The following is a 27,258-nucleotide window of genomic DNA, read 5'->3' on the forward strand; positions in this document are numbered from 1 at the left end:
CAAGCCTCGCTTTCGTTTGGTGCCCTAATTTCTTCCCATTGGATCCAAATGCCGGGCACTTAGAAATGGATTTACTATTCACAGAGCGCTGGTAAAGTTTCATGCTGACTGCAGAAGTTGGAGTCTTAGTGGCCTGTGTGACAGAGCCGGGCGCTTCAGTGGCTGCGACTGTTGCCGTCACTCTGGTGGGCCCTGATGCTCAGCTCCATGGCTGGAGCTCGGGCTCAACGATGAAGCCCATTAAAAGCAGATCAAAGGGCCCCCTTCCTCCCACTCCGTCTCTCTCGCTCTCTCCCTTCCTCACCCTCTAATCCTCCGATGTCTGCTGATTCAAAACATGTTTAGAGGAGCCATCAATCCCAGCATGTGCAACTTGCTCATGCTTCTATCAACATTCCTATTTAACTATAATAAAAATATGCAGTTGTGTGCTCAGTTTATATGAGTACGTGTTCATCTTTTTCAACCTGAATAGAGCATGTACTAAACCCCGATTCCTGGTAATCCACCCTCTCAAACTGACATACAGTAATAAATGCTTGGTTGGTATTCTGCTCTCTACAGGCTCTCTCTTAAACAAACCCTTCTAAATCGCTCCCAGTCTTTCTAGTGAGGCCATTTGGCTGGAGAAAGGCCCAAAGATTTTTTTTTTTTGGGTGGATAATCCCTTCAAGCTTCCAAAAAGGCCTCATTTACAGTTTTCTTTCTCCATGCTTCATCACGCTCTCCTGCTGTCTCTCTCACTTTCCTTCTATCACAATCTCTTCCTCCTGCCCACCCCTCCATCCGCACCCATTCTGTCTCTCTCTGCCTAACCCTCTGCGCATCGGGAGCAGACAGTGGCGCTCATTTCACTTGGATTAATCCCCTCTCACTTTCTTAAAGACTTCAATTACTGCCTCCTCTATTTGAGGCTCATCTCTGCTAATGCCTGTATCTCCCTGGCCAGGGCTTATACTCACAAGCATGCAGAGGCACGCACACACACACACACACACACACACACACACACAGAAATGCATACATATACAGAGACGGCTTTTCCTTCCACAGCTGACCCAACCCTCTCTGCTTTTTTGCCGCTATGCACATGCACGCAAATGCGCACTAATAAACAGTTGGAGCAAATAGGAGGGGATTCTCAATAAACTACACCGGGACTAAAAATCGGATGGCTGCTGATGAGCAGGGCTGGGGTGATACAAGGGGGGACTAAATGAGCATAAGCTTTGGCAGACTCAGACATCTCGACACAAAGAGCGCAGGGCACAAGTCACTTTAAATCTTCTCCCCCTCTTCTTTCCATCTTCCAGCTCTAATCTCCTGTCTCTCCTCTTTTTCTCCCCACTCTTCCAATCTCCCTTGTTCTCCTCTCGTTTGCTCTTTTTCCCTTTCGTCTGACTCACATCCTTGACAACGTGAACCGTGTTTGAAGTCAAGTTGCTCCCGTCTAACTGGTGGTGGCAATTACTGACTCACCAGGACGCAGGATGCTGTTGTTTTTCCTTCTACAATGACTAGAAAGACATGGTTCTCCAAGGTCAGATTGCAGCCACTTCACTCCACTCAGCGAAAACTAGAGCCTTTGTGTGGGCTTCAATAGGCATCATTACAATAATCATAGGTGAGTGGAGAGGAGGCCAGCAAAGAAGAAAGACTAGCTACTATTTTCACAATTTCTATGTTTTATAAAGAAAATTCTCTCTGTGTTTTTAAGTAAAGGTGTAATCCAAGGTAAAAATGATTCAATTTTTTCTTCACAATAGTTACAATTAAGGAGTTGAACCAAGAATCTGAGGACAGGCTAATTTAAAATGCAGTTTTCTGGCTTTTTTTTCTCTGTTTGTGTCTTTGGAACATATCTCCGGGCTGGCAAAGTGTCAGAGATGGGGGAAAAATGCATATTCTTCCACATTTGATCATCCCTTGTTTGCTGAATTTGAGTTATTAAGCACACAATATGTACTTTTCTGTCCCTGACTCACTACAATAACAAAAACAGTAACTGACCTCGTAAAGTAATGTATTCTGGGAGTTTTGTCTTCACCACCATCAGCTTCTCCTGATTAGGATTCCTTCAGTGTGCATTGTTAGGAGGTTTTTACTGGGAGCAGAATTATCTACAGAGGTGTCCTCTAAAAAACAAATGGGCCGGGTGCTTAAAACAGGTAAAAACACTCTGTTCCACGGTTGTGAGCTGAGCTGCCTCTTACTCTGATAACATTAAATACACTCGATGACTAAAATACTTTATCTGGTTAAAACATATAGGTAAGAAAGACCAAGATCTAAAAAGTGTATCGTAAAAATGTGTAAAAAGCCAATTTATGACATCTTCTGGTAGACAACCACAACGCTGATGCATGGGCAGAAGGGGATATGATGTAATGGATCATAACCTTGATCAGAGTTACGAATTTCTCTGGGTTTGAAAGTTGTTGGTAAGTAGTGGAAAGTACACAATGCAACAAAATGTATTTATTTTTAGAAATGTCTATGCGCTACATGTTATAACGTTAGGGTCATTTAAAAAAAAAAAAGTTAGATAAACAAAAAAGCAAAAGAGGAAAAATCTTAACTGTAGAAGTACAGAAAAGAAGCTTGGGTAGAGAGAATGAAAAAAAGAGGTTTAGAGGAGACAGTCCAATGCGAGAGGGGAAGACATATAGACGAGATAGTGAGGTCTCAAGGTTTCTCGCGGGTGAGCGATGAGGGATGGTAGTCGAGCCGGCGTTCAGCCAGGCAAGCAGGCTGGCTGGCAGACTGGGTGGGTGGCGAGGAGGAGGAAGAGGGGAGGCCACCCGTCTTTCCACGGTTGCGCTGTGATCAGGGGGCTCCTCAGGGAGCAGTGGCCTCTTTGAGTTATATGTCCCTTTAATAATCCATCTGGGGTGCAGTGCACTCGGCCAGGCCCATAAAGACCTGATTTATTCCCTCGCTGGAAATGAGAGGACCTGGTGATGCTGGGCAGAAAGCAGGGACCGCCGGCCCTGCTGTCAGGAGATAGAGCTGATGGACGGCCTGCAGCGCCATTGAACACCCACAACCACTCCGCCCTCTAGCACGGAGCACCCTTTCCTAGAACACACCTCTCCTCATTCTCCACCTTGGCTCCTCTCATATGGACTTAATAAGTGTTTTTACGGTCGCTCAGTCGAAGTGGAAATAAACTTCTGTTTCATCCTCCTGCCTGTCTGTTTGTATACCCGCAGTCGTTTAAAACTGTGGCGGTAATTTGCATTTTGCCGCATCATGCTTTAAAGCATCTCTAGGAGCCTGTCCAAACTATTTGGCAATGTGCTGATTGGTGCAACCAACTACTCCGTTGTGCTGCGCATTTCATTTGTTTGCAGCAATATTTGTCAGACTCATATTAGTTTTGTCTTCTGAACCCACAAGTAAGAACAAAATGGGTATTTTTCGGGGCTGGTTTTTGAATAAACTTTTGAGGTTTCAACCGAAGCGAACCAGGAACAAAGTTAGAGGTATGAACTGAACTCAGAATGAAGGATTGGGGTGAAGAGGGGTGCTTGCACAGAAGAAAGTAGTGTGTCTGGGACCAACAAGACATTTCACACACACACAGACACACAAATGTGAGAGCAGAGTGGAAACATTAAAACAAACACCTGTCTTAGTGAACCTGCAGAGAAAGACAAAGTGCTACATGTCAGATGTACCACAGAGAGATACAGGCTTAAACCTCGTCTCTCTTTTTTTTTATCCTTAAATCTCTTATTTACATTACAATTTATATCTCCATCTCTTGATCATGCTAAGCTCTAATTCACACTCCAACCTTCCTTTCTCTTTCTCCCTGGCTAATCTGCCCATTTGCTCTTAAAGTCTTCCCCCTGCCTGATCATCCCCGATTGGCTTCTTATTCGAGCAGCCAGCCCTCTCTTTCTCTTCTTCCATTCCTTCCTTTCTCTTTCCCTCCGTCCCTCCCTCTCCTCCATGGATCATAACCCTGCTTTAGATAGCTTTCATTTCTCCAGCTCTTCAAAGCTTGAGTCTTAAGCATATGAACTTCTGAAGTGGCTTGAGCTGGCCCCGTATCTTTTATTCCACTTTGAATGCTAATGCCTAGATTTGAAGTAACTTTGCTGAAAGCAGCTTGCACTCTCTTTGCCACTCTGCGGTTGAATTTGGGACGGCAGCCTATTTGATCCAGTTGAAAGGGAGAAGTCTACAGGCCTCTGCTTCGACCAAGGCTGACTTTACTGAGGGAACTAAGACAATAAACAGTTGTTGCCTGGATTAACACACTTCTCTACACAGTAATAGAGTTCTGGCTGCACCACAGCACAGCTTGTTTAATGCTCAAGTTTCATTTTATGTCAAGACCTTGCACCCTTGCACATTCCAATTTCACAATTTTTGTAATCTGCACCGCTCTTTTGAAGTTGCAGGTTTTGGTTTGGAAAGAGGAACTGACTGCGGTGAGTTCGATCAATGGAGCGGAGAAAAAATGATGCTAGTCTCTGTTCAGACAATCCACGAGAGAGCAGAAATGATCAGACCCATTTCTGTTTCCTCCGTCCTCTCATCTCTCCGCTGTCTCTTTTCGCCTTCTGTTGCCCATGGCATGTTCATTTCTCATTTGCTATTCAGATTTCTTGGCGTAGTTCGGCAACATAAAAAGCATTGGCCGTCAGAGGAATTAGCCTACAACAAGGTCGACCACCCGCTCACATCTACTCTTTCCCTACTTCTCTTTTGGTAATGATGTTTAATCACCCCCAGTTCACTCAAATCACCTGCAACTCATGACCTTCAAGTTTCTCATTACTATAATCTCTTCATCCCGCCATCTTTGTCCTTCTATCCTCCCATCTGTCCTTCAACAATTAGACAAAAACTGTCACAAGTAATTTATAGCTCTACATTGTGCTGTCCCACCTCTCATACCTGTATACATTTTTCCTCACTGATAGTTTCTCTGCTCCCATTCACAGCTTCCGAGCCTCTGTCAGGTCTAAATCTCTACTTTCCAGCTTGTCTGCTGTGAGTACTTGTGTGTTAGTGTGATACTGCAGGGCCTTGGCACTAAACAACTAAGTGACTGTTGTTGGCTACAGATATTTGCTTTGCAGAGGGAGAAGACTGGGGCAGTGTGTCAGCGGTGGTGAGAGGATGAGCTCTCAGGCAAGGAGACAGAGGAGAAGAGCCTTGTCGCTCTCTCTCTGTCACTCTTCCAAGCCTGACTGAGAGCTCTGCGCCCGATCTTTTTTCCAGTGGCATGGAGCCCTGAAGTTGAGCACTCTCTTCCAGGCATTCGCTACAATCACCGGTAGTGTCTCCAATGACCTGCTGAGGGACACACTTATAATGAAGAGTCCTTGGAGGTTGTTATTTCTTACAAACACTAAGTGTATCTTCGAGCCGAAATGTTGTTGTTTTCCCCTTGAAACGGTTAGCGAAAAGACCCCAGCAGCAGTTAGTGTACTTCTCCACTTTCAGCATTAAAGTCAAATTTGATCTACAAGGAGGAGTTCTTGAGCGAGGAGGAGGCTTCTTTTCTGTAAACAAGCAATTATACACACTCAGCATGCAGAGTGGGACTGCACTGTCTGTCAATAGCTACTTAAGGCTGTCACCGAAAGTGGATGTAAGAAGTGTCGGCCATAAAGCGTAAATCTCCAACAGAGAGAGAGAGAGAGAGAGAGAGAGAGAGAGAGAGAGAGAGAGAGAGAGAGAGAGAGAGAGAGAGAGAGAGACAGAGGGGGGAAGCTGAGTTTAGCATAAGCTGAAATTAAGCTGGCAATATAGGACATCCAAATATCTCTGGCTGTGGCTGCATCATTAGGCAGAAAGAGAGCCAGCAAGTGCTGCAATGCCACTGTCATGAAGACGCAGCACATCAACCATATTGTGTCATCCATATTCTGACAATCTGTGCATATAATGGGCAGTAATGGGAAGTAGGAGGGGTGCAAGGGATGTATATATGTCATGCACATGTGTGCTTCAACATACATGCCTATTTACGTATGAATATCTGCCTGCAAGCGCTGTATAGGCACACATTTCTGTCATAAAGGTGGAAGAGAGGTATGTATATGTGTGTCGTACTCACCTCCTTGCTCACACAGCTGTTGGGCCAGAGCATCCTTAAAAAGTATCTGTCCTCGATGTGTTGCTGTGGCTCTGAGAGAGAGAAAGAGAAGGAGAAAAATAGCATTAACACAAACAGCACTTATGACAAAGTTAACTGGTCTTTTATTTAGTAAACGAATGAAGATGAATTCAGCACAGATGGCATCATTTCCGACGAAACCAAAATGTGTTCCAGCATCCTCCATAAAATCGACATTTTCTTAAGTTTATTATGATGTGACTTTGAGGTTAAAACAAGAGAGAACAAGCTTCCCTGACACTACATTTACATGTCATGTGACAAAAATGACAAAAAAGAGCAACATTAAGCGTCATTGACAGGGATATTTTCAACAACATTTTTGTGCTCATACGGTAGAGTGTGGGTTATCAAATATCTCCCATTCTCATCAGCTGCCTGTGCTTCTATATTGCACTCTTGCATGCCAGTGTAAATCTAACTGTACGCTGCGTGCTGAATGTATGGAATGTAATATGAATTTCCTTCCGGTGGCCATGAAATGCATTATTCATATGGAAATGGAGAGATCTTTTAAAAACTAAGAGGGTGAAATGGCTCAGAGTGCACTGGGATCTTTTACACAGACACTGAGACATGCTCTACTTTACTGTAGCCATGTACCACAGAAAGAGAATGGCCCTCAGTATATTTCTGCTGTTGTTCTCTGTAATAGCAGAATTATATTGGTAAAGAACGTAGCTGCTCTCTAGGAAAAGATCCCTTCTTCTTCCTACTTTAATATTAATAATATAACAACAATTGAGGATGCATGATAGAGATTTTTTTTCAAAAAAATACCAATAACTGATAATTACCTGCTAATCAAAAAAAATGTAATTAAAACAGAAAGTTCATTACATGTACTTTAAGCACACCTGATGATAAGAAAAGCTAAGTTATAGTGTGCAAAAATTGATGATTTAATATCCAAAGCTTTGACCAAATTAAGTTCTTTTTATTGTCTGGTAAAGCACATTAAAAAAACAAACATACTTTGGAATGTATGTATGTTGGAATACATTTTCCATGATCCATTTTACCATAATTATTCAATCATGCATCATCACCACTACAACTACTACTACTACTATTACTGCTACTATTTCCTACTATTATTAATAATAATAATAATAATAATAATAATAATAATAATAATAATAATAATAATAATAATAATAGTACAATTGTCCTAATCTCAATGGAAAAGCAGCAGATAATAGAAACAGAATAAAATGTGAACGAAGAAAGACGACGAAGATATAAATCCCATAACTCAATGACGGGGGAGATTGAGGTGGAAAAGTGTGGAAGAAGCAGCAATTTTAAGAGAGTCCTTGAAATGAGTTATTGGAAAAAATAGTAAAGTTTTACAGTCTTTTGTAGCTCCAACTAGCAAAATTGGATGCGTAGAGGCCCCATGAAGGAAAGTTGTGTGCGAGGGGAGACAACAGTACATTTTTAGATGGCTAGTAAAAGCTGTATTACACCGCTCCGACAGTATAACCTGCATTTTCCCCACATAATACACTGAGGGAAACAACTGGAGCGGGATTGAGGTCGAAAACATAAAGAGGATGACGTGTTTCCTCACTGGCTGCTTTCAGTATTATCCATCAAGGAGAGAAGAGAAGTGGGAGTTAAGTCTCCTCTGTCCCAGACAAAATTCTTCTTTTGTAATTTGGTTTTCTTATTAATTATGAACATCATCCATAGCTTGAAAATCTGAGCAACCTCATGCTAAACACACACTGACACAGAACTATGTGTGCCACCCACATGCAGTGAGAAAGTCCCTTCAAGGAGCACTTGTGGAAATAAAAGGCCTCTCTTCTTGGTCTCTGCCATGTAAGGACACACACTGTGTGTCTCAGTGTTCAGAGTATTCCAAGGATCCAGAAGCATTACACAACATTTCCTTTAATCTAAGTCAAACCAATAAAGCAGAGCTCAGAGTTACCTCACTGTGATTTCAAATTCACTATACGTCAAACTCCATGAAAGTGATCCAGACAGTTGTATGTGTGCGTGCGCTGCCACACCCGGTCAATATATTGCAACACAGACTAAGAAGATTAAAACTAAGCTAAACTTTATGGGGCGTACACAATATAGAAGGTGCCTGAGCCAGTGAGCCCCACTCCATTTTGCTTCATTCCTCTTCCCTTCTCTTCAGTCCCGTGTAGAATTTGCCTCGCACCTCCCAACTCTACACCACCGCGCCCCTGCAGACTCAGGCCTTTTATGGGTGCCAAGGCATTTACACGTTCATCTCGGCTCATGAATAATGAATAGTCCCCTCATCAATTTGTAACGAGCTCTTGTGCCTTTGCAGAGCTGGGGAAAAAACATACTTAATTACACTCATATTTCAGAATTGGGTGAAAACTAATTTGAGTTTGGTATTTATGAATAAAAGATGGCGCGTAACGAACAGCGGGTGGGGATGTAGGAACAAGGCCCTTAAATATTTACTAAACACAGTCGCAGCTCAAGTTCACCAAACAGATTCTGTTAAGTGCCGGGGGGACAGGGGGCTCTGCCAAAGAGCACATTTGACCTAACACACATCTTTTACACACACTGAACACACATACATACACATCTGTGACAGCAGCCCTCACAGAGCCAGGGAGGAGGAAAATACCACGCAAAGCTGACTGTAGTGCAGGAATTATTCTGATTAGCTAGATCATAGAGTAGGTGAGCAAAAGTCCTGAATTACCAAAAAATGTACTAAAGTATGAAAAGTTAAGTTCTTACTATGCAGCAGAATGGACCCTGTAAGAGTTATATTATAACATGTATTATATTTTCGGATTCACTTTAATGCTATAGCTGGTTCGGATGGAGTTAGTTGTAGTTATTTTGTAGCCTGCTTCGTTGTTTATCAAATTTGACAAACCAATAATAAGTTTTGTTGGTAAAATCTTAATCTGAAAATAAACTGTAAATGCAGTGGAGCAAAAAGGACATTAAAGTTCAAATACCTCAAAACTGCACACAAGTACAGTACTTCAGTGAAAGTACTCAGTTAATGTTTGATACCAAATGTTTAGAATGATATGATTTAATTGCATTAATTATGCATTTGTTAGGATCAAAAGTATTGATGCTATTAAAAAAAAAGATTTATAATAAGATTTTCCTCCAAAAGCTACAAAGATAAAATTATTAATTGTGTTTAAAAGTGAAGAAACATTACGCAAAAAAAGCAATAAACTTAAATCAACAATAACAAAATAAGAATGTTGGCCAACAGGGTAGGGAAAAAGAAGAAGAAGAAGAAGAAGAAGAAGAAGAAAAAGAAGAAGAAGAAGAAGAAGAAGAAGAAGAAGAAGAAGAAGAATCTTAATTCGCATTATTACAAATCTGTTATATACAAAGATACAAATAAATATTTTCCTATTTTGTGTGCCTAGGCCTTGCTTATTTGTTTTCGTCATGGTATCAAGTATCATTTTTAATACTAGTATTGTATCAAAGTTTAAAATCCCGGTATACTCAGTTACCTTATACCACTGAAATGTGAAAGCTGTTTCTTATTTATGAGGTCCTTTTAAAATGCAATTATGCAGAAGTGTCTTTGAAAATTCCAGAAGCACTTGTCTGTTTCTAATGATGTTGTTTTCTTTCCCTCCAATAAATACAAAGGCATCCACTAAACAGTGACAATTCAAGGGAAAAGACTGCCTTTTTTCCTTTGAAAGTGCGTGTGTACGTCTGAGTGGTCTGACTATGTGTGACTTAATAACGTGTATGTCATTAAAACAGTAGCCAGGAGAGGGCATTTAGTCTGAGCCGGAGAGTGTGTGATCGCTGCAGCGCGACGCCAGCGTCTGTCCTGCCGTCACACTCCAGCGGCTCCTCAGCGTGTGTCTCTCGTTACCGTCTCTACTCTGGGAGCCCCACACACACACACAAAGGACAGCACTGATACACACAAAACATTTATTGAACATTTAAATGTTAATTTGACTTTCTTTGGGGGGGAAAAAAGCAATTAAGGACCTAAACGTGTTGGTGTTTTTTCTTCTCCTCCTCTCTCTCTTGCTCTGATTTAAACGAGGGATCATTCATCTTGTGAAAATAAGTGTCATCCTCTTCCCTCTCATTAGTCTAGAGGAGCAAATCTGAGAGATGGGAAAGAGAGAGGGATTGAGGGAGATGAGGAAGAAAGAGGAGGATTGAGTGAGAGAAATATGGATAAATGGAAGGGGGGAAGGGAGAGAGGGGAGGATGGGATTTGGTCAGTGGAAATAGGGATGGGGGGTTAGATGGCCTTGTCTTTCAAAGTCCACAATCTGCTGTCAAATAGTGAGGCATGCGAGTAACGGCAGAGATCCAGTCCACACACACACGCACACGCACACACACACACACACACACACACACACTCCAAGCCACATATGAGCTTTAACATGTATGCAGATGGACAGGCTGTCACTCAAAGAGCTCCCAAAAGGGCCTGGAGTGGGTAATTACCAAGCATGTCTTCCATGTTAGATTACATGTTGCTGTCGGCCATAAGTATCCCTCAGGAGCCGGTTTGACAGCTCCCTGCTAACCACACACACACACACACACACACAGCGGGGGGAACACTGACGGCTGATTTACCCTAAAGCCATATACATGTAGTTAAATATAGCGATTACATGAATATGCACCGAATACTGACCACACAAACAAACTTTAGACCGGAGAGAAAAAAACTGATTTTCTTTCTCTGCGCAAACTATTACATCTGAGGGTGGAGAACACACACGCTGCCTCGCTCTTCTTCCCTCGTTAGACGATTCTCCCATCCCGTTCTCCTCAAATCCCAATTAAAAGCTCATTTTCCCTCCCAGCTCACTAGGCTTGTTGGTAATCATGATTAATATGAGGAGTTTCAGTGGGGTGTAGTTGCAGTCGCCAGCACTGATTTGGTGCATTTGGACCTAGCCCTTAAAATAATACACCCTAATTGGTTGATTTATCATCCACGTAGAGGACCAGCTGTGGTTATGGCACAGCAATCAGGGGATAGCGGGTAAAAGAATGGAGAGGCAGGAAGATGGAGAAGAAAAGACAGGACAATGAAAGAGGCAGGTGATGAGGGAAAACAAGGATCCACTCATTCAGTTATCACCAGAAAATCACTAAAAGAGCTTTGATGAAATGTAAAGTTACTTGATTTCAACCCAGCCTTGATGATTTAAAACCAATCTGGGCCTGAGATGGTGCGACTGCTTTCGTGGAATCACATTAGTTCTTCCGCCGCACCACTACCCCTCCCTCTGCCCCTAAATTAATTAATTGAAAAAGGCTCTTGGAGAACATGCAAATTTAATGAAGCTCCACAGAGGAGGGATTTGGGAGTTGTTTGGCAAATTACCTGCTTGTTAGCACAGGGTCATAGAGAGTTAGGGCTCCAAATACGGCCAGAAGAAGCACAGTTACTGCTCAGTATACAGCCAGGAGAAGAGCAATTGACCTTGACTACTGTTAGTGAGATATAATTAGGAGGATTAGGAAAACAACAGCAGTTAGGCGTACGTATGTGAGAAAGAGAAAAAAATAGGGCTGATTCTAAAAAGGGCTGTTTCTGTTGTTGATTCTGAGCTCAAAAAATAAATTGATATCTGAAGAAGATCAGCCTTTTAAAAACCTTCCTCACTTTCTCAGCAAGGGTCAGACTAGGACAAGAGAGGGAGAAAGAGAAGTATTGACACAGAGTCAACAACAGGGAGATGAATCCTTGCAACAAGTCATGTCTGTAATTTATCTTGTCAGTCACATCGCAGCACATTTGCAGGGACAGACAGCGCAGAATGTGAACCAATCATTTCTCACAAAATACATCTGGAGCAGACCCCCTCTCCCCTGAGCATGGTTCATCTTGCTGCATTCATAATCAAGTGCTTTACTTTTTTCTCTCTTTTTTTTCAATCTGCACGCTCTATTTCATCTAGAATTGATAAGAAGGTCGCTGTCCCAGCAGGTGGGATGCTGACCTGCTGATGAGAGTGTGTGATGTTGGTGCAGCTCAGATGTGATGCGGACAATTTGTGGCAATATTGATCAGCGTGCTAGGCATGCATATGTGTGTGCATGTGTGTCTCTGTGTACACAGGTGTATGTGTATAATTACAGGGGTCATGGACCATCCCTTGGGAAATAAGACAACATCATGGATGCAGAGACCTTTAGGATAAACAGCAACAGGAGGGTCCGGGGGGTTGTGATTTGTTGAGGAGCGCAGGAATCGGGTGGCCTCTAAAAGTCTGATTTACTGTTAAATTCAGAGAAACTGACATGTTTCAAAGTTTAAGAAAGGTTAAAAACATGAATGTGAGAGATATAAGAGTTGCTGTCTTATAGGTGAATGTGTGATATATGAAAATTGGAATTATATGAGTGGACTGTGTCTGATTTGCAGCTCTGGTCGGTTTGTAGAGGAAAAAAAGTGGATTGGATTTATGTGCACTGTCATGCCTCACATTTCTACCCCATATTTCTATATCTACAATGCCAAAATGCGATTACCTTGAACCAATCACTCATGTTCCCTGGCCCAGTGTCTCCAGTGAATCTGTCACACAGCCACAGGAGACTATGGAGCTTTAATGATGAGGGGAGCTCATTAACCACTGATTCTATGTTAAAACAGATGGAGAGATCGACTTGAATAATAGGAAATCAATGGAGAAGACTAATAACAGGAGAAATTAGGTGCTGGGTGAGATGGGTCATCTGTCGGCTTCATGTCTGAACTCTGACCTTTGACCTCTGATTAATATAGCAAGCTGTCCATCATCCTGCCTGTCAGAATCACCAGACTGGATGAGCTTAAAGACACATTATTATCATAAAATGGAAAGGTCAAACCAGATTTTAACTGACTGCTTTATTAATGATTGAATTTTCATGTTTCAGAAAAAGACATGCACCTGAAGATTTGGGAGAGTATACATATTTACTGCTTTTAGGCCCCTTAATGAGTAGTTGGACGCAGATTTACAGCCTTTAAGGCACAAGTCAAGTTAGCTGAGAGGGATGCTCTTTCTACAGGCTGTGTGCACACGCAGCAGTGGACTCTAGACAACCACTTACTATGCAATACCGTAGTTTGTGTTTCACAAACTTCCAACCTGCCCACTTTGAACAGATGGCAGTATCAACAACACAACAGCAGCAGACATAAATACAGCACAAGAACCATTCCTTTTCAATTACGGTTAACAAGACAAGAGATTGTTTGGGCGCCCACCTGCCCTTCCTCCCTCTATTACTATTTTTCTTCCTAATTGCTCCTACAAGTGGCGTCAATCTGTCTGGGACTCCACAGAGGAACGACGGGTAGCAGAGATGGAGAAAAAGAACAAATAGTAAGAGTAGTAGTAAATAAGTGTTTGCAAAGAAATGCATATATACACACAGCATGCAATGACATAAAGGAACAGTGTGCCATTAGATACGCAGACATTTGTCTCCTCAGGGGAACACTTTTGGGAGGGGGGCTCACATGCAATAATTAAAGCAATCTCCAACCAGGCAACTGTCTGAGTCCCACAGGGAGACAGTACAAAACACCACAGCTCAAAAACACATCTCACAAACACGTGTACCAACACACAAGGATATGTTTATGCAGGACTGCATGTGTGCATACAGCACACTCATGTAGCAAGAGTTACTCACAGTGCTAAGAGTGTTTAAATATGTTTTTCTAAAGGTAGCTGTTATAAAACCACATGCACACGTGCGCACACGCTCACACACACTGTGCCGACTGCCTGGAGGCTGTAAGTGAAGCAGAATAAAGGCAAAGAAAGGACGAGACACACCAGTGCATCTTTGGATTCGCCAGAGGAAGCTATTAACCATTCTCACCTCTGCTAAGTGCAGCAAAGCATTCAGTACATTATGTAGTGGTGTGGACTGTCATGTCTGAGCAGGAAGAATATAAAGTGGGGCACAACTGTGTTTTATGCAATTATTAAAGCATGAGTTGCTTTGCATTTTGTGTGTAAGAGAAGGTTTGCTCCCAGCCTATAGCTTCACCATGGTAGACGCGGGTATAACTCGAAAGAGTGTATCATGTCGGGGCGGAGGAAAATATCGATACACTTGAGTATTGTGATGTAATGTATTGTGATGCTGTATCAATTTTCAGAAACACTATTGATTTTTAGTAGTTTACATACAGAGATTCATAGCAGACAGATTGCATAAAAATTGGTGCTGTGATGTCAGACGTGAATGCAAATGAAGATCCCACTGTTCCAAGTTCATGAAAAGTAGTCTTTGGTTGTTTTTTTACTCTGATTTTATCCATATGGATGGGCCAGATATGGACACACAAGGCATTCTTTAGGGTCTCTATGAGAAGCCCAAGGCTACTCATTAGGTCCAATGTTAACCCAGCCACGTCCTCTCAAGGCCTCCCCTTCTCTTTAGGTGGCAATTTACAGCCGCCCAGAAAATGAGTTCCTCTGGATGCCCACGTCACTGCAGTCTATCACACTCCTGCTAGTGATCTGTTACCAGGAACACTCCCACAATATCGCCCATAAAACTGCTCACAGGCTCCACATTAATGCAGCGGCGGACCAGCTCTCGCCCAGTGAAGGACATAGGATGTCTGTGGCTTTAATTTAAAAACTCATGGACACTGCCTGTGCAAAATGGTCCTTGTATCAATCAGGGCAGGAAAACTATGGGCAAGGGCACAACATTGCATTACTTATATTTTGTTCCGTCAAGAGAAATGTCATCTTTCCTACAGCCATATTTTTTATTACCTTGTTTGACTTTTAAAAGGATTGGAAGATTTGCTATAAAGTTGCACTTCTTGGGTGAGTTAATTTATAAAAAAAAAAAAAACTAGAAGAAAATATGACAGAGAATGAAACTGACAGCCGTTTGATACCACCAGGACCTCAATAGTAATAATTCTGACAATTCATAGCTGGAAAAAATGATATCACACCCACGGTGGCCCTGGCTTTGGTCACAAAGGCCTCGCCTGTTGAATTCCACCCAGAGTCACGTCACTGAACCCAGGGAGGGCAGCTCTGGAGATGAGGATATACTGGTGGAGATGGGAGCTGTGAACTGGAACAGGGTGCAGTAAGAGTGTGTATGTGTTTGTGTGCGTTTGCATGTGTGTGTAAGGAGCAGTCTCCAGCCAGCTGGAGTGTGACTGGCTGACTTTGATAAGGTCAGCCGCAGGGGCCCCTATTGTCATACAGTCGTGGCCCCCTGCCAGCCCCACTGTCATCAGCGCTGGCACACTGCTGCTCCGTGGTTTACACTCGCACACAAACACACAGCACACGCATGGACGGCACACAAACACTGAGGAAACACACAATCCTCGTAAGCTGACACACGCTCAACAGTAAATGTGTTTGCTGGCAGACAAAATAGCCAGTAAATCTGTTTGGCTCCGTGGATATTGTCTAAATGGCAGCTCCACTTGAGCAAATTCCCCAGCTGAATCCTTTTCTGTCAGTCTGTCCATAAAAGTCTCTGTCTGATAGTCTATCATGTCCCTCCAGGAATTCATTGAGGGATTTTTGTGTGTACTGCCAAAATGTTTAATTTAGTTGTGGTTAAATGAAACATTTATATGCAATTTGCAATGTCTTTCAAGTTTTGAAAGAGGATGACTGGTACTAAGAAAAGGAGAAAGAAAATAGTGGATTCGTTTGCAGTTTAATTTGACTATCCAAGCATTAAAATGATGTGATAATAATGATGTTCTCGTTTTAAGATTTCATTTTAAAACACTTGGCGATACTCTACATAAAAATGTGAGAATTACTCATGCAAGTGTATAAATATTACAACATCTGTGGGTGAATTTCTCAAAGATCTTTGTAATGTGATGCGGTGCTGCTGTGACTTTGCATGGGGCAGAGCTACTGGAGTCCTCCCTTTTCCTCTACGCTTCTCCAGCAACAGCTGCTAATTGCATTTTGACTGATTATCAGCATGTGGCTGTAAATCACCAGCCAAGAGAACTAGAGGGAAAGAGAGTTAGAGGATGTTTCCAACAGATAGAGGTGGAGAAAATGATGGAGAGTAAGACAAAACAGAGGATGGGTGGGTGAAATTAGAAAAGGGGAGGACCGGGACAGTTCTCACATGTTAAAAGCTTGATCTTTTTTGGGGCTGATCAAACAACATGTAACCTTCAGTGAAACACAGCAAGTAACACATACAAAAACAGATACTAAGAGACAGAAAGCTAAATCACCTGCAGTGTCCTGGAGCAGAGTTTGTTGCAGTGTGTACAAATATTACTTGTTCTCATTCCACACTTTAATTTTGTCATACAAATATGCTTGGTAAGGATCCCTTTGTGTCACTTTTTAGTGAACTGGGTAGCCCTACATATCAAATTATGATGCTCAACTACGGTTGCAGTTTTAAACATATGGAACACATGGTTAATATTGTAAATTCAAACATAAGTACTTGTTTTTGTTTAGGAAAAAGATCATGGTTGGGCTTAAAATTCATACATTTGTTATACAAGTTAGGAAGTCAATGTAAATAATTCAATGTTGACATACAGGTCATGTTTCTTTGATCCATCCAACCAGACTGGTCTCCCCTCAAACACGTCAATATAGAAAAATACAGGCAGCAATATATAACTGATGTTTAAGTTTTAGATTCATCTCCGTCGCCATCTTGTTGACATAGTAGTAGTGACTGAAGGCGGTCGAACAAACGGCGGACTTTCACCCAGGAGAATTGGGTTCATGTCCCGTGTGAAAACCAAAGTAAATCACTTTTTCCTTACTTTTTTACTTCACTTCCATTGTTTACAAAACATCCATGACTTATGTCACCCTCATAACAACTTCACTTCCTGCATTCATGTATATTTATTTAATGTTTAAACTGCTTTTTATAACAAAAAAATAATAGCATAAATTCACAGAAACTGCAGCCTTTTTTACAACCACGAAATGAACGTACGTGTATGTACAATGACGTGTGTGCTATTTTTACAACGATCTGTTGTTCTGCAAATGTGTCGTTATGGGTCTAACAGTCTATTCTGTTGTTGAGGTTGGAGATCTTGTTGGTCCAACCACACTGTCCTCCCTCTGCAGACTTTAGTTACTTGAAAGCCCCGTGTGTCATACAGACACTAAAGGGTGCCTTCCGCATCCATAACGTCCTCACTGCACAGACTTTATTGCTCTTTATACTACATCCCACATTGCTTCGGATGGGTTTATATTACAGTTACTTGAACATCCGCTGTGTCATTCAGACACTAAAGTGTGCCTGCTCCGGGCTTTCAAATAATAAGGCAATGTCTGCTGTAGAATAAAGACTGAGAAGGTCTGGAGGACAGAGGTCTGTAGCAAAGCATTGGTATTTGAAAACATGAGAACGGTCTAAAAAGTCCCAGTCAAGCCCCTTATAGAAGCCATGGCTCTTCACTTTTGTTTAAGTGAATGTCACAGAAGAAGAGCATCATGTGAACCAGAGTTTTTCAATAAAGTGTGTGTCTCTATCACACCCATCCTCGGGGGGATGGGCGGATCAGTTCAACCACTCACACATTTTCCAATGAGACAAGAGGGACCGAGCCCATTGAATTACAGGATGGAGATATTACACAGACAGACAGACAGACAGACAGACAGACACACACACACACACACACACACACACACACACACACCTACGACTGCAGAGGCCATGTCAAGCAAGACATTGAGGGTATTAACACACACACACTATATCTCTGTCCCCAGTTTAACCTCTTTCCAGTCATTATGCTTGCTTTCTCTGAGAGAATGGCCTTTTAACATCCTTTCTGGCTCTGACAGAGAAAACACCGCCCATGATGTCAGCTGATAACCTCACTAAGGCTCACTGGGTCAATATCCAGCCGCACAACACTAACGGATATTATTGTTACAGTTTACGACTTCCATGTCTGGGTTAGACACGTGGCAGCTGTAAAGGTCCTAGTCTGCGTCTCAACCACTCATCTGTCTTACTCTCTCACTCTCTCAGCTGTTCTCTTTTACACACACACACTCACATATGACTTACAGGAAGTTGACGCAGCCTGTGCCAGGCGGTGGAGCGATCCAGACAAAGCTGAAGCTGGTGGAGGGCTGGTGGCTGACGTGGGAAGCAACCACACTGCAAACAAACTGGGTTCCCCCGAACTGCCGCTCTGGCATCACACCTGGAGGAGAGAGGGGAAGAGGAGAAGACCACAAAGATTAGCTGAGAGAGACAGAAAAAGTTATGTGGCGTAACCTAGATTTGAAATGTTGTGAGTCATCCAATAATCTAATTTGCAGCAAACATTTTTCAAAAAAACCTACCTTAAACTTTTTTTTAAATGTTTTCCCTGACTTCCAAGTAGCAGCTGGTTTCCATTCATTTTACTAGAGTATTAAAATGTAAAGACATAAAACTTGTATGTTGTAAGTCATTTATCGCAGTAAATGTCATGGCTGCTTTTATCTTTGTAAAAAAAGTTGCATTATCATTACTTGGACAGCCCATTTATAAGGTAGTGTTTTTATAGTCTGCTACTGTTGTGTGTTGATGGGTCCTCCAGAGCAATATTGCCCTCATAAAATGCATTGTCAAAAAAAGCCACACCCAAAGACAAACAATTAATAAAACATGGATGTGGTGTAAAATTCAATCTTTAATTTATGGTCTCTTGAATTAAAAACACTGCTTTTTTGTTGCCAATTCTCACCGGTTTCCAAACAGCAGTCTTTAAAAATGTATCTGCTGCACACTCAGAAAGATTCACAAACATAAAACACAATGATAATGATGTTCACTGTGATGGATTACCAACAGTATCTCAAGCAAGTCTGTTCAGGTTGTTTTTTTTACAGGAGCGAAATGTAAGTCACATTAAAATAAGAAATGGGATTCTGCGCAGGATGATTTGCAGCAAAGGAAAACCTATCAGCTTGTCCCCAATTAAAATACTGCAATAATGTTTGGCAAGACAGAGTGCAAGGAAAGGGCAACACATAATAAAGTTACACTTCTTACAAACAAATCAGCATAAGTCTGAAATTAATGCATAACAAACACTAAGAAAGAGGAGCTGACATCTACCCAGTGTCTCCAGTTTGGCACATGCACTCCACCTTATCCCATCCTTCCTTCTTTCCATTTGCTTTTCATTTCTTCCCTCACTCGTTTGATCTCATGCCATTCTCCTAATATTTTTTCCATCCACTGGCATCTTTTTCTTCTTCGTTGCTTCCTGCCTCACACTCTCTTCTCTCTTTTGCTTTGCACTTTTTTTCCCTCTCTACTTCTCTCCTTTCATCATTTATTTTTCTTCGACCCTCTCCTTCTTTTCTCCCTCCCTGCGAGCTGACACTACACAACGGTGCTCTTATTAATGAGGGTCTGTGTCCGGCTATGATTGCACCGATGGAATGACATCATGTCACACAATCTTTCCTTCATATCACAGAGGGCAAGGGCAGGACGCCGCCGGGCTCATCAATCACATCGGAGACATACAGAGCGGTTTAAAAATTTACTGTAACTAACCGGTGAAGAGGCGTCCAAACTGTGCAGAACCTAACATGACTGCAAACACAACTCCAGTATGGATTAGCACGGACAAGTGTGCATCTCCCGGACAGGTAATCTGGGCATTGGTCATCATTCTGCAACACTAAGTCAACATATTGTGGTCCAGTGCTCACGGAGCAAACACATTCAGCCCCTTTAAAAATGTATGTGATGTCCCATCTGTGTATGAAGACGTGCTCTGAGCTGTAGTGCTCTGGCGGCTGGCCTCTGCTCTCTATAAACTGCAAACACAATCCTCTCCTCTCCTCTCCTCTCCTCTCCTCTCCTCTCCTCTCCTCTCCTCAATCATAACTCAGCTCACTGAAAACATAATCAGCAATGATTAATAACATCGGAGCTTTAATATCCCCTGAATCAATGTGCAAATCAATATGCAAAGATTGTGTGTGCGTGTGTGTCTGCGTGTGTGGTTCAAAACTAATTATTTAAAGTGAAATAATTCCGCCCATTTCTGACAGTAATAAATTTGACCCCCCAGATTGCATCCATAAATACACACAATGTCGACAGCCCCGTAAATGTTTCTGTTTGACTCGGCCAGCTGTTTGCGTGCATTTGTGTGTGTGTGAGTGTGTGTGTGTGTGTATTTGCTCGTTTGCATGAAATTTATGTCGATATGTGTATGTGTGTGGTACAAACAAACCTAGTTATCATCGCTGTCGGATGAAAAACTAAGAAAAACAAGCTTGTTTTTAAATGGAGCACCGTGCATTTATTTGTTCACCCTGTGGGGTGTGCGATGGTTCTCATCACCTAGAGACGCATCAAACTCCTTAACTAGAGTTCAAACCGAATAATCATCAAAGCCACATGATTTAAAAGGTTTCACATGACAACAACATATTGTGTCATTATGTGTGAGGGCATGCAGCGTGCAGGCCTGGTGTGTCAGATTTACGAGGTGTCGAGTAAAGCAGCCTTTTACATTGCTGAGGAGCTGCTGGTGTGTAATAACAGACTGAGATGTAATCACCCACTAATAGTACTGCTGTTCTCCAATCACCTCTTGGCTACAACCTCTCCGTGTAATGACCACAATTTACTCTTAAGCAAACACATACACACTCACACGGGGAAACACACATAAACACATAACTGTCTTGGGTTATTGCAATGTTGTTTGCACGGGAAAGATCTCCTCAGCACCCTATCTTTACCGCTCACATACAGACAAACAGAAATTGCTTCTGTGCTGTTCTTACGTAGCACTCAGGCAAGCATGCATTGACATACCCATACATCTTTCTCTCTTTTAACCCCCTCTGACGCAAAAAAGTGCAATTTCCACAACAATTTCCTTGCTGTTTTGTGCCACGCATTTACTGCCGCAACTAAGGCCATCAAGACAACAGTTTTGGCACTAATTGTCCAATTTTGTGGCAGGAGAAGAGAAGGAGAAGCACTGTGAATCTTTCTCATCTCATTGCCATGGTGCAATTTGAGAATCCCTGCAGATGTGCATAATACAAGCTAAGCTGTCGTGGCAGTGGAAACACTATCTGGAAAGGCTGAAAAGACAAACAGAAAGAGAGTGTGGTGATGGAGTTGAGCAGCAGACTGAGAGGGGAGATAGAAGGAGAAGGTACATGGGCAGTGGCCGGTTTGGACAGAAAGACAGAAACAATAAATCACTCATTCATGGTAACACAGTGCTGTCACTCATCACTAAATAAAAGAAAATGATACACAGAGTAGTTTTTCATTTACAGTAATGACAAATTCATTACCACAAGCCACTGTAACTTGAATAGGAAAATGTAAAAATATTGGATTAACTGAAAACAAACACAGAATCCAATGTTTGAAACAAAAAATGAGCATTATAAAGAAAATAGCAGCAGACAGAGGGAGTGTTAGAGAGAGGGAGGAACTGAGGATATGGCTAAAGAGAAGCAGAGAGCAGTTAGGGTAGGGTGAAGATGAAAAGGCAGACTGATGCACTCCAGGACACAGCAGCGCTGGGACTCGACACTGCTCACAGAATTTCTATTCCCACTTGAAAAATACACTCAGGCGTAAAAATGCAAATAACGAAACTAGTCCCTTTCATGTCCGGGTGTGGAGAGAGAGAGAGAGGGAAATAGAGAAAAAAAAATCACTATTATTCAACAAGATCCAAATCCCAAATGTTCCAGTAAAGCAACAAGCTGTAGTGAACCTGGACAGAAAAAAACAGAAAGCTCTAACATTCCTGGTTCTGTCCAGAGAGATGAGCAGAGAAATGAACAGACACAACTTTCGTCATTGTGAAATGAAAGGCCCATGTGTGTCCTCATTCACCGGGGTCACACCAACTTTAAAAGTTATTTTTTATATCTCTGATACCTAACAGATGTGACTGATTTTATCTTTGCCTCATGTGCTTGTTTTCCTGTGGCAATATTTTGTGCTCTGTTTATCTCCTCTTTTCTCACAAAATTCTCTTACTCTAATTGCAGCAATTTTTTTTTATCAACACTTACAATGATTTGTTGATCGATGCATTTTTGCATGTAACCTCTTTCCAAAAAATAACAGAAACACTTAAAAACATTTAGTTTTCAGTGGCCACATTTTATGCTTCATCAACTCTGATTATTTGTTCCCCACATTTGGACTCGTTAGCAAACAATCAGCCGCTTGCAAAACTCATCTAATGAGCTGACAATGACAGAAGTTGTAGCTACAGCACAAACGCCATCGGTGATGCATTCATGCTGCATGTTAGATAAGTATCAGCAGAGGCCGTTTCTAATTCAATAAGCAGCCACAGGGGGGATCTTGGAGGACTTCTGCAACCACACATCCACAGTCAAGTGCACACATGCAAATACGTACGTGCATGCATGCTCGCACTCACACATGCAGCTCTTTCACATGCAGATTTGGCACTTATGAGCTGTCGACAGTGATTAATGGCAAGGGAAGATGACCTGCTAACTCCCACGGTGTGACTGGGCAGAGCATGTTTTATAAATATAAGCACACACATACACACACACACAAAAGGCCTATATATGCACTCTTGGGCATGCCCACACACAAACTCATATACACAGACACACAGGAAATGGGTGTGTCGGGATTTTAAGGGTCATATGTTGGTTGTAGGGCTGTCACCCTGACATCAATCTCTGCTGGTAATTGTAGTGAGTTTTTTAAGCACCCTATAAAAAGGAAGTGGGAAGTTGTCGCGTCTTATGTATTCATATTCAGTCCGCCCATGTCTCCAGGAACAAAGACTTCTCCACATTTTTCCCCTCCGTCTGGTTTCTCGTCTTTTAAATATGTAAACACTTCAATTCACATCTGTCTGTGTCCTCTTTAACATCTCTCTGTTTGGACACAGCCTTTTTTATCGGTCTTTATATCTCACTTTGCAAAGCTAATGAGCTTTTCCACAGCCAAGCTCAAAACAAGTCAAATAGATGGAGTGAGAATTCTCCCCGATGGAGCAGATGGGCAATCGATGGCTCAGCCTGGCAGCGACTTCACACTGTAGGACCAGCAGGAGCCGGTCTAACTGGCACTAGAGCTGATAGTTGGGTTTTGTGGCAGAGTTGCGAGGATTCGAGAGGCACCATTCAAATTGATATGCACATTTACGAGTTTATACACACCATTTGACATCTGGTCAGTACCAAATAGCTACTGGATTTTGCTCTCATTTCACAATTGTCCTTCAGCAATGTCTGGCTTGGGGTGAAACTGAAAACTATTTATTTGACTGATCTGTCTGTGTGTGTGTGTGTGTGTGTGTGTGTGTGTTTGTTTGTGTGTGTGTGTGTGTGTGTGTGTGTGTATGTGTGTGATTCAAGGGGTTACTCAGTTCATTTAAAAAATGCACTGATGTCTTAAAGGTGAAAGGAATCTGGGCATCAACAGTTAGTATATAAAACCAGTCCAACTTCCTCTTCACTGGAGCAATTGTAACCCCTGCCAAAGAGGTGATGTTTTCAGGTTTTCTGTCTGTTTGTCAGCAGGATTGCAGAAAAACAACAGGCTCAGTTTTAATGAAACTTAGTTGAAGGGTGTAAAATGGGCCGAGAAAGAACCCATTACATTTTGGAGTGGATCCAAATTACAATGCGGTTACACATATTAAATTTCACTTTCATTAACATTTCAAAATAGCAAATTTGTGCTGCATTCATGTGCTGTGGAATTATAGGAATAATTAGTTCTTGATCACATTACATGGCTCACCTTCCTTTGCTCTTCTCTGTCATGCAAATATTTGAAACAGTTATCAAGGTGTTGTTTAGGCATTTTGATAAATAAAATACAAATACGATGAAATGAAAATGAAATACAACTTCCCATCTAGGGATTTGGAACTATCTGAGGATTATTTGATGGCAACACTGGCCTTGGTGGAGGTCTCTGCTCTCCAATTACCATTCTAGTTATTAATGAATTCACGTTTAATGAATCCATGTTTACTGCTGAAGCATATACTGCACAACCATAAGCGCACATGCACTTCCATGACCCTGTATACACATACAGTATACATAAGCAACCACAAACAGAATAATGCATGTGTGTGCACAGCAGTTTGCTCGGTGCGTTAATGAAATGAAATGAATTCCTATGAACTAGCGTGATATGCTGTAAAAAGATTAGGTTATTTGATTTTTGTCTTCAGAATTTTTTTTGTCACTACTCACTATATACTTTTTGATTAAACACAGAAAAGTGGGCCTCATTTAAAGAGTGCAGATTAATGTTTGTGATCCCCATCTTTTGTCCTCCAGGCCTGTTGTGTGTGTGCATGTGCACGCTCAGACAAACAGATAATAGCCTTGTAAGCAGTGATCATTCTCCCACTTGCTCAGACTTAGAAATGCAATGTATACCAGCCCAGATAATTTGGAGAGCAGGCCCATTAAGGGCTCATATTTCATGTGGTAATTCTTAAAACCTGTCATAAACCTATTGGAGCATTAACATGTGTTATTAAAAGCCTGTGAATGTATGGGAATCTGTCAAAAGCCAGAATAATGCCTCTGTCAACATGTTTCAAGAGAAGGCCACACAATGGCGACATAAATGATACATCACAACAGTACTGACAGCCAGAGTAGGGACCCCATACGCTTTGTGCTGCTGAATGATCCCATGCTATGTGTGTGTGCGTTTGTGTGTGCCCGTTGTGTCGCATTCACCGCCTCTGCTCAACACCATCCTCAGCTGGTCAGCCGGGCCACTGCGGGGTCTCACTGCACATGACAACCTGACTCTGATATGCTATTGGTTGAAGCAGGGCATCCATCTCAGCATCTGCCAATCACACTACCATGGAGACAGGTTGGCAGCGATGTGGTGATGGCAGGGGTCCGGCACAGCATTGCCAGGAGGAAGCTGTGTGTTAATATGGGTGGTGAAAGATGCCAGTGGCCAGGGGGAAATGGGGTAAGAGACTCTGTGGGAAAATGTGTGGGGGAGCAGTTTGCCATATGAATGAAAGAGAGTTTAACAGGCAGTAAAGGACACCTGGAGGTCTGCTGAGCTGTGTATGTGTAGGTGTGCATGTGCAAGAGTGTATATGAGAGACTTACTGTGCATATGTATACATATACATGTTTACATTATTATGTTTTTCCATGTGTGCACAGTACGCTCAATTGAATGTGCTGTGAAAGAAGCCATTTGTGTACAGATATACGTATTCATGCCCTGTCCCTAAGCACCAGACCAATTTTTGCCCATATGCATGCATTCACAGAACAATTGCTCTTTCATTTAGGCTTCGATTGTATCTCACAGCATCCATCATCCATCATCCATAAACTCCTGAAGGCAAGGCCACACACACAAACACACCCACACAACACACAAACATACAAAGCTAGGGCTTATTGTTGGAGCTGCCAGAATGACTCTAACCAGATGAAAAAGAAAAAGTACTGTACACAACAACATATGGTCATGCATGAACAATTATTTAACACAAATGCACCATTAATTTAATAATTTCTTTGGTTTCTGAAATGTGCCGTCTACATGTTGCATCTATCAAAACCAATAACTGAATAATAACTAAAAGTATGAAGAAAACAAACATTTAGTTCATCGCTGGAGGCTGCGTCCTGCTTCCTTTCAATGATCAAGAGCTACAAGCCGTACAAGCGTGAATGATAAATGGAATACAGGAACACTGTGGGAGCATAATATACCCCCCTGAACTAATGTGTCATAATTGAAATGAATGTTGTTCTGAATCAAACAAGTGTTGTGTGTTTTGGAGCCCCACCCCGTATGATAGATGAGACTTCTACGTCTCTGCACAGACCTGCAATCCATCTCAAAGGCACACTCACATACTTGCAAACACACATAGAACACCCAAGTGCATGTACACATGCAAATGAATGCACACAATGCGCCATAAGAGATTAAAAAAAATGTCAGTTTGTTAAAAAAAAGATGTCTTATTTTCATTGTTCTAGCCGTCATTTTTATTAGTAATGGTAATTAGGGCTGGCAGAAAAATAAAATATTGATCCTGCTTAATCACATGATTGTCCCACATCCCAAATCCCACATTTTTTAACTGTTCAAAATTTACCTTAAAGAGAGATTTTCAAGTACTGTTATCAACATGGCAGGGCTATGCACGTGTTCATAGAACTAGACTTGCATCAAGTAATTACTATTTCCTATTGCTGCTCATAATAATTCAAGTTTTTGTCAGAGTGGACTTTATTTTTGCAATTTTGTCCCGTTCTCAGGACTCAACAATCAGCAATCAATCAATCAATCAATCAATCAATCAATCAATCAATCAATCAATAAATCAATCAATCAATCAATCAATCAACTATGTTACAATTACTCATAGGAGTGATGGCCAAAACTATGAAATTGAGTTGTATAAAAACAGAATTGCCCTTTTTCTTCCCTTTATGTTTCTGATAGAATCAAGCTTAGAAACAGAAGCTTGTTTAAAGCTGGGTTCAGTCCCAGGCTCAAGATGTGTGTGTAAGTTATGTAAACCATCAGGGTGAAATGCTGCTGAAAGGCCTAATTGGAGTGACATAGCCGAGGCTGCTGAGTGCAGTGGTGTGAGGCCTGTGGAGCAGCACCCATGGGAGGACAGCCAGCTCCATGCCCCAGGAGGAGCTTACCACACTGGGTGGCAAAGTCACAAAACTCCACCTTCCCCCATCCCTCCAGTCCTTGAGCACCCATTTCTTCTTCCACCCCTCCATCCATCCATACGTCCACCCATCAGTGAAGCCCATGAGCGGCTGGCTTCTGTGGGTGTGTGTCATTGTTGCTTGGCAGGCACAAACCACAGCTTTAACGGCAGGCGCCAGGGCTAATTTGATTTTTAATTCAACACGACTCCTCGGCTAATAGTTTGAGCTGGGGATTAATTAATCTGATTTGACTTGTGCTAATTTCTTGCACCCACATCCCTGCTCCCCACCCGTCAATGCAGCAAACAAACAAACTGGTGAGGCCGTGGTCTCGCAGGCTCTGTCCTGACACACATGTTGAGTATGAGAGATAGAGACCTGGGGCGACAGGTGAGGAGCCAGTGGAAA

The 27,258-nt window shown here is 42.0% G+C and overlaps 1 protein-coding gene across 2 annotated transcripts in view; it reads right to left on the minus strand.

Moving 5' to 3' along the window:
* The window catches only part of reln (reelin), a 98,504-nt gene that overhangs the window by 42,884 nt on the left and 28,362 nt on the right, over positions 1-27,258 (minus strand). For both annotated transcript variants that reach the window (XM_059334864.1, XM_059334863.1), the window contains exons 3-4: positions 18,194-18,332; positions 6,080-6,150 (exon numbers count right to left, since the gene is read on the minus strand). In XM_059334864.1, coding sequence (XP_059190847.1) covers positions 6,080-6,150; positions 18,194-18,332 — 210 coding nt within the window. The remainder of the gene's footprint in view (positions 1-6,079; positions 6,151-18,193; positions 18,333-27,258) is intronic.

Source organism: Centropristis striata, chromosome 6, assembly GCF_030273125.1.
Source record: "Centropristis striata isolate RG_2023a ecotype Rhode Island chromosome 6, C.striata_1.0, whole genome shotgun sequence".
Classification (NCBI taxonomy): domain Eukaryota; kingdom Metazoa; phylum Chordata; class Actinopteri; order Perciformes; family Serranidae; genus Centropristis; species Centropristis striata.